This window comes from Rosa chinensis, chromosome 6 (assembly GCF_002994745.2).
Source record: "Rosa chinensis cultivar Old Blush chromosome 6, RchiOBHm-V2, whole genome shotgun sequence".
NCBI classification, from domain to species: domain Eukaryota; kingdom Viridiplantae; phylum Streptophyta; class Magnoliopsida; order Rosales; family Rosaceae; genus Rosa; species Rosa chinensis.
Window position 1 is genome coordinate 16738357 of NC_037093.1, and position 15090 is coordinate 16753446.

The 15090-nt window shown below is 39.2% G+C and overlaps 1 protein-coding gene and 1 long non-coding RNA gene across 2 annotated transcripts; one reads left to right on the plus strand and one right to left on the minus strand.

Moving 5' to 3' along the window:
* The first annotated feature begins 1631 nt into the window (after positions 1-1631).
* Positions 1632-2855, plus strand: LOC112168895. Its single transcript, XR_005800994.1, has 4 exons — positions 1632-1700; positions 1779-1825; positions 2610-2653; positions 2764-2855. It is a non-coding gene; the product is annotated as an uncharacterized LOC112168895 (long non-coding RNA).
* A 1771-nt stretch (positions 2856-4626) lies between these two features.
* On the minus strand, positions 4627-14479 carry LOC112170934. Its single transcript, XM_024308199.1, has 3 exons — positions 14259-14479; positions 6392-7675; positions 4627-6139 (listed from the first exon to the last, which is right to left on the minus strand). Exons 1-3 carry the CDS (start codon positions 14477-14479, stop codon positions 4627-4629), a joined length of 3018 nt encoding a protein of 1005 aa, XP_024163967.1.
* Positions 14480-15090: the final 611 nt, after the last annotated feature.

The window sequence follows — 15090 nt, forward strand, 5'->3', positions numbered from 1 at the left end:
ATCGGGAACTGAGAGAAAATTGCTGTGTATTCTCATTGACAATAGGGGCCTCTTTATATAGAGGATTACAATGCAAAGAATTTGAATTGTACAAGGAAAGATAATCATACATTGAATGGATATCTCTAAGATATTCTCTAAGATTATCTCTAATTAAAACCCTATTACCACTAGGTCAAGTAACATAGAGTTTGGCCCAGACACAATTTGGATTTACTTAAACAAGGGTGTGTTCACTACTAGAATAATGTCATTAGACATCACCACTATTAAATCGGTCAGGATTGCACCTGATGTTAAAAATTATGTTAACATCAGTTTGTGAAGAAACCGATTTCTATTGTTATTATGGACATCAGTCACCAAAGAAACCGATGAGAAAAGTTTCGTACGAAAAATTTACAAAAACGCGGAGGGACTAAGTTTAAAAGTTTGAGAAATGCGGGGTCTAAAATTTTAATTCCCCCTAACACTTAGTCACTTTATCTAAAAACTTTCGAACCCTAATCAATAGACTCTCACTCTGAGTCTCTGACTACCTCCTTCGCGTCCCCGACCTGAGCTCCTTCTCCAACCTGAGCTCGTTCTCTGCGTTCAGCTCTTTCTCTCTCGCTCTTCTCTGAAACCCTAGCGCTCTCCTCCCTCTCCTGCTCTCTTTCCACGGCTACTGTCTCTCCCTCATTAAACTACTGCCTCCGTCCCCTCACCGGCGCCATCGCCTCTGCCGGTGCTTCTCTTCCAACGCCACCACGTCGTTGCTCTGAGATCCGACCCCAACTGGTCCAACCTGCCTCCAAGGAGTTTATCCTCCTCTATTGGTGCGACTTCGAGCACCAAATGCCAGCATGGTTCTAAAGCTCGCCTCTCTCTCTCTCTCTCTCTCTCTCTCTCCGGCGCGGCCGCACGACGCCTTTTCTTTCTTCGACGATGACGCCGTGATGGACTGACGGTGCGCGGTGAGTCTGGGTTTCTATTTCTCTTAATTTCTGCTTCTGGGTCTTCACTCTTTAATTGATTTATGGCTTCCTCTTAATTTCTGCTTCTGGGTATTCAATTTTCAATCTTCAAGTCTGGGTTTGGCTCGAACTCTACTAGGTGAAGCAGCTTCAATTTCAGTTTTCGACTCGATTTCGGAAACTTCAAGCTTGGTAAGTTGCTGCCATCTTTCTTGCTTCGATTTCTCGGTTCGAATTGCATCTGTTTCTTTTGCTATATGCTATACATATGACTGATATGAGATGAAAATTGGATATGTGATCTGGGTTCGAATTGCATCTGTTTTGTATCTCTTTTGCGATTGTTGCGGTTGCCACTGCCAGTTTTGGAATATTTGAAAAAAGAGGTAGGCTCTGTTGTGCACTGCCAGTTTTGGTCTTTTGGATGGTATGAATATTGTGCTCTGCCATTCCGATTATGTATCTGTTTATTTAATATATTGTGCTCTGTTTGTCACTTTGTTCATTTGTTGTTCTTAGGGAACTTCATGAGGACTTTGTATCGGATTGAATTAGGCTTGTTTTGAAAGTTCATTCATTTATCTGCGATCCACATTTGTAGAGATGGGTGAAGCAGTCAAGGTAGTGGTTCCGGAGTCTTGGCAAAGAAGCAGGGGGCTTGAAGCTGCCAAGAAGAAGAATGCTGAGAATAGAAAGCTTATTTACAACAAATTCAAACAGTACACCAAGGAGTACGCAGAGAAGGTACATCTTGTTTGGTTTCTTATATTAAACCAGTACACCAAGAATTCTCTTCCCATTTTCTGTGTTTATTGTTTGCAGTAAGTCGTCGGCAAAAATGGTTTCCTTCGAGATGAATGATCGGAAAAGTAAGACGAGTTTTATTACTAATCTTTGCTATTCTCATAGTTTCCCAATAGATTTGGAGTCTTTAATTACTTTCTTGATTTAAGCTATATGCATCTTAATTGTGTGAACTTGTTATGGGTAATATTGTTTATTGATTCAGTAAATCTAGCACTATAGTTGAGTCTAGTGTGACTGAAGTTGCTATGCTTAGAATTTGGTTGTGGTTACTAGTATGGTAATTCATTAAAATCTGGCACTATAGTTGAGTGTAGTGTGACCGAAGCTGCTGTGCTTAGAATTTGGTTCTGGTGACCAGTGTGGTGTGAATTGATCTGCAGTGGATTGCAACACATGTTATGTGTTGTGATTGTTGTGGTGAAAATTGTGTACCACTTGGAATTATTTCTAATACAAAAGAAGCTATTATAGGAACTTATTTTTCCAGTATGTTTTATACTGCATTGCTTGTCCTGCCACTTCTTACTGGGTGTCAAATTTCATTGAGAAAGGTTGGATTGATTGCCAGTTGAGCTGTATTTGATGTATTTGAACTTTTGGTGTCACCTCTAATTCATGCAATTTTGAAATGAGACAGAGATCGGACTGGGATTGACAGGATTTGACGTAGTTTTCTCATTCTTGGGAATGGTTTTTTTCTTTGACAAGGGATTACTTGCAATGGGAAATGTGAGTGTATTTTACATCTACTCTTCTTGCTAAGTTATCTTCTTCCTGTGCATTTATGTTTGTTTTATGTATTATTGGATACGATATGTGTTTTAACACTTCTTATTTTTTAATCAGATCCTCTTCTTCTCAGGGGTGACTTTAACAAGGGATTATTGGAGGTGTTTTTGTAATTGGAAGATTGTATTTTTAGTAATATACAGTGATTGATTTTTGTTATGTTTGTTTTGTCATGAATTGATCATTGATCATTGATTTTTGAATTTTGCAGTTGTGTAGATACTTTTCACGAAGAGGAGCAAACGTGAAAGAAGAAAAGAAAACAAAGCTTTGACTATGGAATTGTTGGCTGTGGCATATTTGTCCCTTGTAGCCAAAATGGAGGAGATTATATATAGGTTGGTCATGCTGGAATTTTCAGCCACACAGAAGTATTCTCTTGCATCTAATTCAACTTACAATGTGGAAGAGGCTGGTGATCTGTAAGGCAGAAATGGAGGAATGTATAGATTTGATAATGGAAGAATAAGAGAGAGTTTGTAAGAGTTAGTGAAAAAGTTTGTGAACCAGCTTTTATGATATGTAAAACGATAGCATATTCGGCAAACATTATAAGATTGTGATTACTACTCTTATCGCCTAAACCCGCAGCATCGCTCGGACGTACTTTCTAGTATGATGTCTGGATATAAAGTTGAAATCAGTTTTAACCATAAAAACTGATGTCTAGTAATACAGATACATCAGTTCCAAAATGAAAATCGATGTTACTGAAATATACAGACATCGATTTTTTGTCGAAAACGATATGTTACTGAGTACCAGACAACAGTTCCAAAATGGAAATCGATGTTACTAAAATATACAGACATCGATTTTTTGTCGAAAACGATATGTTACTGAGTACCAGACATTAGTTCCAAAATGGGAATCGATGTCTGTAACAGTATCAGTCATCGGTTCTTAAATCAATAACGATGTTAAAACGCAAACTTGTGTTGTGTAATCTATATTTCTTTAAGTATTAAATACAATAAAATGTGGGTTTAACAATAGTAAAACATGTAAGTTTGTTATCATTTAAACCTATTTACATCGATTTATATTTAGGAACCGATGTCTACACGAATACTCGACATCGGCTAAAAACCGATGTCTGCATTTTCCGGATCTTTCTCATCACCCACAAAGACATCGGTCGGGTTTTTGTTTCTCATCGGTTTTTGGCTGATGTCTGGGGCCATAATTCTAGTAGTGGTTTGGATGAGAAAATTATAAAATCCGTACGAAGCAGTTATAAATGATGGAATCTTTAACTCCATCTATTTAAAATTCCATTAATTGCAATTTCTATTGTTTGGTTGTATCTATTTAGGATTTGAAATCTGTAATAAATTACGAAAGTTTTTTTTTTTTTTTTTAAAGTTGAAAAAAGTCTTGTTTTGGAAATCAAAATTACATTTTTTTTAATCAATAAATAAGATGTATTGATAGGGGAAATTATCCCATACGGTTACAATCAAACTTGACCAGGTCCAGAATGAGGGCTAGAGGATGATCAAGCCAGATAGAGCTAGCTCGAGCCTCATAGGCATAATTAGCTAAACAATGTGCTACTTTGTTACAACTCCGAGGAGCATGCTGCAATGTGATGTTTGACCGGGAAAGTAACTCACTTCTAATATTGTCAAGAAGTCCTTCGGTAGCTACATGAGTAAAGTGTGATTCAACAATGTCTTGAATAGCTTCAAAGCAGTCTGTCTCAATGACAGCGCTGCTGATATGCAGCTGCTTCAACATCTGAATTCCCTCCTCAATGGCACATAACTCTACATGTTAGGCTGAGGCAACTGACTGTATAGGGACTGCAAAAGCAGCTCGAAAGTTTCCTGTATCATCTCTCAGTATTCCTCCGGTTCCACCATGTGTTATTTGAGGCAAAAAACTACCATCAACATTTAGTTTAAGCTTACCCGCATGTGTTGGTTTCCACCGTCCACCGTTGCTTCTGTTTTGATGTAGACATTTGTTCAGGTTTTGTAGCTTTACCAAACTCTTCTAGCCATGCTAATGACGCTAGTAACAGGTCTTTGGCCGGTTTACTTTTTTCCTCCCAAAGCATCTTATTCCTGTTCTACCATAAAGCCCATAGAACCATCAGAAGCTTGTCAAAAACCTCCTGCTTTAGATGCAAAGCATGGTCGAGCATCAATTCCTTAAAATCAATGTTAGGGAGCAAACTACTCTCTAAGTGGAAAGGTGTGGCAGTGAGGATTTCGACCGTAGTCGGACATTTACACAACACATGAGCTATATCTTCAACAAAATGGGAACATAGAAGACAACGAAGGTCACCCCTATACCCCTTCGTAAAAAGCTTGGCTCTTGTGGGTAGTAAATCAGAGCAAGCTCTCCATATGCATATTTTAACTTTTCCCAGAACATTGGCTTTCCACATACGTTTCCACAAAGCATGATAAGTATTCCCATGAGAGGTGGAAGCGAGACTATTTGCTAACACATTAGTTCTGGCAATCCAATATGCTGTTTTGACGGAGAAAAAACCTTTCTTTTCTGGACGCCAACAGAGTTTGTCAACCATATTACGACTACCCAAAGGGATGCAAACAACCTTCTGAGCAATGCCAGGTGGGAATATAGTGTAAACTGCAGCCGACATCCATGTTCTTGTGCCATGATCAATCAAGTCTGAAACAAGTTCAAAGACACAATCAGATGGTTTGTGAATCAAGTATTGTTGACAGTCTAGAATCCAACGATCGTTCCAAATGTTAACTTGTGTCCCATCACCAATACACCATTGAACTCCTGCTTTTAGTACCGGCCTTCCTTGGAGAATGCTTCTCCACGAAAACGATGGTGAATCACCCAACTCTGCCTCCCAAAAGGAATTATTTGGATAGTACCTGGCTTTATAAAGTCGTGCAATCAATGAGTTTGGGTTAGAAAGCAGCCTCCACCCTTGTTTAGCTAGCATGGCCAGGTTGTACGCAAACATATTTTTAAAACCCATTCCTCCTTCATCTTTTGTTAGGCATAATCTCTCCCAACTACGCCAATGAATTTTCTTCTTATCATATGTGTCTCCCCAAAAGAATGAAGCACATAATTGGTGGATGTCATCACAGAGACTCTTCGGTAACAGGTAGCAGTTCATAGCATACAATGGCATGGTTTGGGCCACTGCTTTAATGAGGATTTCCTTTCCAGCTGCACTTAGGATTTTTGCCTTCCAATTCACTAGTTTCTTTGCGAGCTTCTCCTTGATGTACGCAAAAATAGCAGACTTGGACCTTCCTACTTTCATAGGTAGTCCCAGATACTTATCATGCTCCTTTAAACATTGGATATTTAAAATAGCCACCAATTCTTGTTGCGTTACTTCATTGACATTGTTGCTAAACACCACACTGCTTTTCTGAAAATTTACTTTTTGGCCTGAAGCTTTTTCATAGATATCAAGGATTCTTTTGTAATGCATACACTCTTCCATAGTAGCAGAGCCAAAGAGTACACTGTCATCTGCAAAGAAAAGATGGTGAAGGGTAGGGGCCTGAGGGCACATTTTAAGTCCTTGAATGACCTGATGCTGCACTGCATGTGAAATAAGTGCTGACAGTCCTTCACTACATAAAATAAACAGATAAGGTGAAAGTGGATCACTCTGTCTGATACCACGACTAGGTGCAATCCTGGGAGATGGCTCCCCATAAAGCAGGATAGAATAAGCAACCAATCTAACACACTTCATAATGATCTAAATCCAACTAGGATCAAAACCTAGCTTTGTTAACATAGCAGAAATAAACGACCACTCAAGTCTGTCATATGCTTTACTAATATCCAGTTTTAAAGAGAAGAAACCCTCTTCCTGATACCTGAGTTTGTGCATGAAGTGTGCAGCTTCATTTGCCACTAGAGTATTATCAGAGATCAGTCTACTTGGGACATAAGCACTTTGCAAGGGAGAGACGATGTCAGGAAGCCACATCTTGAGTCTATTTGGTACAACTTTGGAACTAATCCTGCAGATGACATTACATAGAGCTATAGGTCGAAAATGCATTGCTTCTTTGGGGTCTTGGATCTTCGAGATCAAACATAGATAAGTATGGTTGGAGTTCGGCCACATATCTACAAGTTCAAGCAAATTTTTAACTGCTAAGCAAACATCTTCACACACTACAGTCCAATATTTTTGATAGAAGAAAGGAGACATACCATCAGGTCCAGGGCTTTTTGATGGGTGCATCTGGAAAAGAGCCATCTTTATCTCCTCATTAGTATATGGAGCAAGTAGTGCGTCATTCATTTGTAGTGTTACACGGCAAGGGGTTGCAGCAGTGACAACAACAATAGCCTCCTCATCCACTTGTTCAGCTGAGAAGATAGTTTGGAAGTATTGCAAAAGAATTGCTTGTATTTCTTGTGGTTCAGTTTGCCATATACCATGATCATCCAACAGTCCCTTAATGAGGTTGCGACTCCTTCTGTTACTTGCTTTTCGATGAAAGAAAGTTGTGTTTCTATCACCCTCCTTCAACCACAAGGCTCTAGATCTTTGCCTCCAATATGTTTCTTGGAATGACAATAATTGACTATAATGCACATGAAGCAATCTTTGCTCCTCATACAGTTGTACAGAATGCTGTTGCCTCATGAGGTCATTAAGCTTTTCCTTAACAATTCGCATCTCCGTTTGCTGCTGATTAAAATCCATGCGATGCCAAAGCCTTAATTTGTCTCCCACTGCCTTTGTTTTGTTTTCTATTTGTTGTAGTGCATTGCCAGTAGTAGGCGTGGACCATTGTTGCTGAATTATATTCAAACACTCCTCCCTGCCATACCAACATTCCTCAAAGCGAAAAGGCTTGTTAATTCGCTTTCTCACTTGACGTTCACAAAAAGCTTCAATGAGAAGAGGGCAATGATCGGATTCCGATGGATTGAGAGTAATGACACGACTAAATGGGAACCTACTGCGCCATTGCACACATTGAAAACCCCTGTCCAACCTTTTCCTGGTGTGTTTACTTAGCCAAGTGAATCTACTGCCAACAAAACCCATGTCACTGAGTCCACAAGAGGTCATAGTTCTTCTAAATTTTGTCATTATTGCTAGGGCTCGTGGAGGGCCTCCAGACTTCCTCTTCGTGTCATAACTTCATTAAAATCTCCAGCCATCAACCATGCCAGGAGATATGTTTGAGTAGCTAGGGTTTTGATTAAATCCCAAGTATGGTCTCTCCCTCCTCTAGTAGCAACTCCATAGATTCCTGTAAATCTCCACAGGTCAGTACCCGGTTTCCCAATTGCGGCATCAATATGAATTGGAGAGTGACTTCGTACTTCAACATGAGTATCCTCTGTCCAGATGATGGCTAGTCCTTGGGAGTTCTGTTCATGTGGGACACAAAAACAGTCTTTGAATCCCAATCTACGAGTGAGCGACTCTATAGTACTCTTCTGTGCTAGGGTTTCAGAGAGGAAAATTAGAGTTGGTTTCTTAGCGAGCACGATATCCACCAAGGCTCGTTGTGTTTCATTGTTTACTATTCCGCAGCAGTTCCAAAGCAAGATGTTGCCTTGGAGCATATTGCAGATTGGTTGCTGACGGAAAAGAACAGCAGTTTGATGGCAGCGCACGGAGAAGGCTAGGGCGGCGCCTTAGGGTTTTTACAAAGGAGTGCTTGGTGGTGTATGTTGTCGAAAAAAACAGATATGTTGTTTTCCTAGAGTTAAAAGGTTAAAAATCAAAATTACAAACTGCAGAGGAATTTGTAAATAACACCTATTTTGGTGGAAATTGAAGTGGGGAATTTAAATAATGAATTTCTTCATTTTTTTCCACAGAGAAATTTAAAATTTCCAATCTAATAATGCAAAGAGTTTTTCTATTAGAACCTCCAAATTTACTCACTTGACCTCATTGCTTTTTACACCTCATATTAAATTTTCAAATGCTAAATTTACTCACTAAACCTCACTCAAGTTCCTGAAATAACCTCACTCATATAATTTGCAGACAAACTATTAATTACATATTCATTCTTTAACCAGATTACATAAATCTCTTATCTAATAAAAAAGAAACTCAAACACAAGGTATTGGGCTTTAAATTTTCATTAACGACTTATCCAATTAAAAGAACGACTTATCCAATTAAAGGCACGATAGGAAGAGTCAATACTCAAGCTATTCCAGCCGATTTATACCAAGTGTTTGATGTGAGCCAAGCACAAAGTTTAGAAACAGCAGAGCCCTAGGGTTTCTGAGCAGTGTGGCGGCGGCGCGGCAAGCTTCACAGGCGGTCCTTCGTCGTAGGTCGCGAGTTGCAGACCTCAGTGTCTGTTTGGTGGTGCCAGAGGGTCGGACAGATCCGGTTCTAGGATCTTGGTGGCGAGTTTTGGCGCTGTTGGATCGAGGCGGATCAAAGGCGTTTCCTGGGCGGTTGATACCGGCGTGGCTGGGGTCTAGGTGGGAAGGCGGATCTCAGTGCAGTGGTGTTGGTAGCGGGACGGTGGTTTAACGGATCGGATTCGGCAGTCTGCGTGCCTTCTACTTTCCTGTAGATTGGGAGCCTGGGTGGTTTTGTACAGGGGAGCGGCGGCTCTCGGGTTGCAGTTTTGGATTGTGTTGATTGCGATTGGTGGTGGGCAGCTTTGGGTTCAACTCACTTCACCATGATTGCGCTTGATACTGATCGAGGTCGGCCACCGGAGATGGTGGTGGCGGCGGTGGCAGGTTGGCAGCGAGGGCACATGTCTCGGGCTAGCCTCGTTGCCTGGGTCTTGGGTTTTTGGTCTGGGCTTGGGTCATTTGAGCTCAGTCTCCCTTGGGCCCAGTTGAGTGGGTCTGCTTCAATTTGGAGTTGGGCCAGGTTGGAGGGTGTCTTGCCACCCTCATTCATTACTTAGTGTTTTGGGCTGGCCTGGCCCAAGAGTTGACCTCCTTGGGTGATGTAGGGCCTTTACGGTCTGTAAAATGCCAGTCGCAATTCAGATCATGGTTCTATGGAATTGGTAATTATCTCGAGTTGGACTGGAGAAAGCGGCTTATGGATGAGGAATAGACTCCTATTTGTTTGCTGGGAAGTAGCTTTCTATTTCGTACCACAATTGCGTGATTTGCGGATGGTTGGCTAGAAGATGATTTTGCCTCAGAAGACACGGAGTTGTTCTTTGTATATGAGTCCGCTTAAAAAGTGGGCTCCTTTTGACTTGTAATGAGTTACAGTACTTAGATAGGATTTTGGTTATTACCCCGCCATTTTTCTGTCTGTAAGGGTATGTAGACTCTGGCTTTTTAGCTGGTCATCTAATGCAATGAACCTTCTATTTCAAAAAAGGTATTGGGCTTTAAAAATTAATTTCTAATAAAAAATAATTGTTTTTTTTTACTTTTTTCTCTCTTGTATATGTGCAAAAAAAAATGAAGAGTAATTTTTCTTAATGTTTAATTATTTTCTCTATTTTCTGTACCTTATGATTAATTATTTAATAGTTTTTTTAAGATTTTTTTTACTACTAGCTCTTTTTTTTTTTTTGTAAATATAATGAATAGACTGTGATTTAGGTCATAAATGATTTCTTTTGTTATCCCTCACCAATATGCATTCAACATATATGATGATAGGAATTTTTATGTCACATGATCTTGATTATAGTTTTAATTCTTATTAAATATATATAAATGCTTTAATGAGTATGTAGGAAAAATGAAAATAGATAAAGAAAATAATAAAGAATGCAATATAATATTATTGAATTGGAAAGTTTAGAGAAATTAAATATAATATTTTTTGGGGTATAATTATTGTCCTTAATAGTCATTTTATAAGAGATTATATATGTCATTTAATAATTCATAATAGAGTGAGGTCAATTGAGTAGATTTGGAGGTCCAAATAGAAACACTCTAATGCAAAACAAAGGAATTGGCTTTTAGGAATTATGAAATGTCACTTTCAATTAGATTCCATCATTTTTTCCCTTATCCAAACACACTCTTATATAATTTATATAATTGAAGTTGTAATTACTTTCAGTTGACATGATTTACCAGAACCTACAACAATTGATGTAAAAACGATAATTTTTATTCTATTTATAGTAATTATTACAATAACAACCAATGTACTAGTTTATGGACAATTTAACAAGTGTGAGAACAAATTTGTTGTCAGAGTAGTATATCTTTATGTTTTTATCATTAATGAAATGACTACTTCAATAACTATGCATTTTATCACAATCTACAACAATTGAGGTAAAAAGGGTAATTTTTGTTCTATTTATAGTAATTACTCGACCTAAACTGATGTACTAGTTTATGAAAAATTTAGTAAGTGAGACGTCAAATTTGTTGTCAACATGGTAAATCTTTATGGTTTTATTATTAATAAAATGATTACTACAATGACTACGCATTTTACTACAACCCATAACAATTGATGTATTTTTGTTCTACTTGTAGTAATTACTTCATATATGACATCATTTTTAAGATTGTCAACCATTTTATAATTCCGACAACATTTGTGTTGTGAATATGGTAAAATTAAAATTAGACCAAAAGATATATAAATACTCAATATTGTAAGGATGTTCTCCATTTGATAATCAAGGTTATTTATTAGATAAAAGTTGTCAAACTATGATATTTACATCTTTGACCATTCAATTACCACAACCACAATAAGTGTGGTTATAAGTCGTAGTTTTAGTTCTACTAGGTGTAATTTGTCAAAATAATAATGTTTGTTACATGTTTCTGAAAAATGTTACATACCAAGAAAGAAAGTATGTTAATATGGTACATTTTATATTTGAAAATGACAAATGTCAACATTTAAATGGATAACTTGTTAACCAGTTCAACAAGTTTCCACTATATTAACTTATTAAAATAAATCGGTGAGCCGTGGTCTGTTGGTTAGCTAGCCTAACTAAAACCGTGGAGGTTATGGGTTCAAATCTTACTGACTTCAGGGTGAAGTTGCGGATTGGGGAGTTATACTGTCGTCCAAAATTTAAAAAAAAAAAATTATTAAAATAAAAGTATGACATACATCAAGGTACAATAGATGACCACCGGGAACTTGAGCTGCTAAATACTGACCTTCCTACAAATCCAATACCTAGGCATGGAAAACCTCATTACACACTATGACACTCCACAACCCTCCTTAGCCAAGCTTTAACGCTAGCCTCGGTCGTTGATCCCACCCGAACATGTCCACAAACAGGTCGCAAGGAGAGATCCTTGCCTAAATTGAACGATTGAGAAAGAACTCACCAACCGCTCGCACAATAGGCAAGACATAAATCAAGAAAACGGTTGACCATATATGGTCAGCCATCCCTAACCAACCCTATCGTGTCATTCCAGCCGTTCAGCACGTGTCTTTAAGTTTTTTTCTTTTCCCTAAAACATCTGATTAATTTCCCCTGTTCTTACCCCTCGACCAGTTCCAAATCCAATTCTTTAATTTCTCAGAAGCCATGGCTCTTTTCCTTCAATCCTTCAATATTAGAGAACCTACCTGATGACCCACTGCTGGTGAAGGCAGAGAACTCTTCCTCGTCGCCGGCGGTGACTGATACCCATCTTTCTGCATGCTCGTCTCCTAATCTTTTATCGGATTGATCTTTGCTTACTACAGAGAGCTCTCATCGCCTTGGTAGAACAGTGGATCAGAGAGTTTCGATTGAAGAAATAACAAGGAATTGAAAGCGGGAAATAGAACCTGAAGCGAAGGAATTAATGGATTAGTTTTGGTCTGAGATTGGTTCTGGTTTCAATGTTGCTTCCGAGAGCCCAGAGCTTTTTTTGGTTTGCTTTGCTTCAATTGCTGGGTTCTTCAATTTCTATTTCTAATTCTCTCTCTAAAGTTGGTTTAATTAGAATGTGGAACTGCATCGTGAAAGTGGTGGAACTGATAGGGAGAAGAAGAGTACTTTTATCAGATGTTTAAGTAAAAAGAAAAGGTACACGTGTTGCACAATGAGAGAGGTTGGTGTGGGAGTGGTAAACTATTTTTGGATCCCTCATTATGGCAATTAACTCGGTCATTATTTTGGCGGTAAATATCGGTCATGAAGATGGCGATTATTATGGTAATACACACGTAATGATTACAATTATAAGTGCGCAATGAATGACTGTCGTAAGTACGCAATGATTAACCGTTATTAGTGCAGTAATAATTGTCATCATAAATGCATAAATAAATGCAGTCATAAAAGCAGAAATAATGGCGGCTTGTCCTCCAAGTAAGTCATCGCCTATATAAAGGCGGCCCGACATCAAGGTAATTCATCTCATTCCAACTCTATCTACTCCACTACATAGAAATGTACTGACTTGTCTTTCTACAAGTACCCCCCTCCTCCTCGAGCCGACGGTCAAACTTCGAGTCAACGCACCAAGGAAGCTTCTAGATCAATCCTGGTCAGCTCCCGCTGCAGTTTGCATTCATTGGTGAGTCAAAATCCTCTACCGAATTTTTCGTCACCAATAGTTGGTTAGGAATGACTGATCATATATGGTCAGCCAAGTATTATCCAATTAAGAATATTAGCCGCTAGCACATGAGAGAGAGAGAGAGAGAGAGAGAGAGAGAGAGAGAGAGAGAGAGAGAGAGAGAGAGAGAGAGAGAGAGAGAGCCATTTTTTGTAACTCAACAAAATTAAAATTTTTATTTTGGGTTTTTGTCCATTTACCCCATTTTTAGAGATTTTTTTGCCACTTACCCTATTAAGTTTTTTTAATTTCATCTTACCCAAAACATTCTAAGGAGGTCTTCCCTAATACCCCATTAAATTTTTTATTTATTTTTATTTTTATTTTTTTAATACCATTTTACCCTCACATTTGTTACTTAGAGAGAGAGAGAGAGAGAGAGAGAGAGAGAGAGAGAGTGGAAGAGAGAGAAACCATGGGGGACTTCACCAGAGCCCCGTCACCGGTGGCCGGATTCCGATCACCGGCCGCCGGATTCTGGCTAACTTTCACCGGAATCATGTCACCTGTTGCCGGAATCCAGTCACCGGCCGCTGCCCACCGGATTTTTCTAAAAACCTCTATTGCCCCTAAATAGACTTGTATTGCCCCCTAGTAGAAGGGTAGTAAAACTATATTGCCCCCCAACAGAACTCTATTGGGGGGTAATGGAGGCTTATGAAACCTCACCGAAAGTCCACAAAGAGGTTATCGGAGATCTTATATGGGGCCTGAGAGATTTATTGCCCTTCTCAATAGACCCGTACTGCCCCCTAATAGACATGTATTGCCCCCCAATAGACATTTCGGCCACCGAAATATGAACTAATTCTCCTAAAATTAGGCAAATAGACCTTTGAATGAAGAAAAAAGAGAGGAGATTACACCAATTCAAGATGTTTATTGTCCTCCAATAGACATCTATTGCCTCCTAATAGACGTCTATTGTCCCTGATAAAACTTTTTTTTTCTTTGCTTCTTGACCTTCTGCCCCCTATTTTACCAAAAAGTAAAAAGAAAAGAAAAAAAAAAGCAAGAGGCCGGGTTGCAGCTTAATCATATAATACATAATTAAAGAAAAAGAAAAAGCAAAAGCAAAGGAGACAAAAAAAAAAAAAAAAAAGCAGCCATCAGAAATGAAAATTCAAAACACCCAAGTTACTATTTGCCAAAAAAAAAAAAAAAACAACTCCGGTTCCGATTGCGGCCGGAGAGTGAGGTGAGTGAGGCCAGCAACTCACCAGCTCCAGCAACTCATGCTTCTCCTCGCCTCTTTCGTGGTGGCGCTCATCTGCTTCATAAACTGGCCGATCTCGGCCTCGACGGGGCAGTCGGAGAGTGAGGCGAGAAGTTGAACGACGTCGTCGAAGATTTTATGGGAGCGGGAAACTACATTCGATGAGGAGGGGGAGATCCGGTGCGGAGACCACTTCGCCAAAACCGTCTTTGCCATCTGCGCCATCGAACACCAGGGCCACGGCTTCTCCGACGGCGCCGTTGCTCACATCCTCCTCGTCGACGACTGGGCTCCATTTTGAATCTCGAAGGCCCCCGGCCGATCTCTACCGCAGCATCGACGCCTGCGTGGACAAGGACGGGAGAGGGAGGGAGAGAGAGAGAGAGAGAGAGAGAGAGAGAGAGAGAGAGAGAGAGAGAGAGAGAGAGAGAGAGAGAGAGAGAGAGAGAGAGAGAGAGGATACAGAGTGGCATTGATTGTAAATCTTTAATTGAATTGAGGGCAAAATGGTATTTTTCTGTGAAATTGTGTATATGGGAACAAAAATATGTTGTTGAGGTAAGTGAGATAATTTTTGCTTATTTTGGTGCTTTGGGTCAAAGATCCTTTTATTTTAACGGTTGAGTACAAATGATCAATCTCAATACTCCAACAATTCTACACTAATTATTTTAGGTGTCGGAAAAAATAAAAAAAAACACTGTGTGAGGGTCGAGCCTTCTATGTCCGATTAGCAAGGTTCCAGCTAGTTCTCGTTTCAGAACAAAAAAGAACCGTATACAACTTTTGCTTGTGTAGTTAACTCCGATCATACTGATGCTCAAAACTTGCAAAAT

Coding starts and splice junctions, on each gene's coding strand:
- LOC112170934 (XM_024308199.1), bottom strand. CDS start 14,479: ATGGCGCAGATGGCAAAGACGGTTTTGGCGAAGTGGTCTCCGCACCGG. Junction 7,676..14,258: donor AGCATGAGTTGCTGGAGCTG/GTGAGTTGCTGG, acceptor ATTTTAATGAAG/TTATGACACGAAGAGGAAGT. Junction 6,140..6,391: donor CACTTCATGCACAAACTCAG/GTATCAGGAAGA, acceptor TATTTTATGTAG/TGAAGGACTGTCAGCACTTA.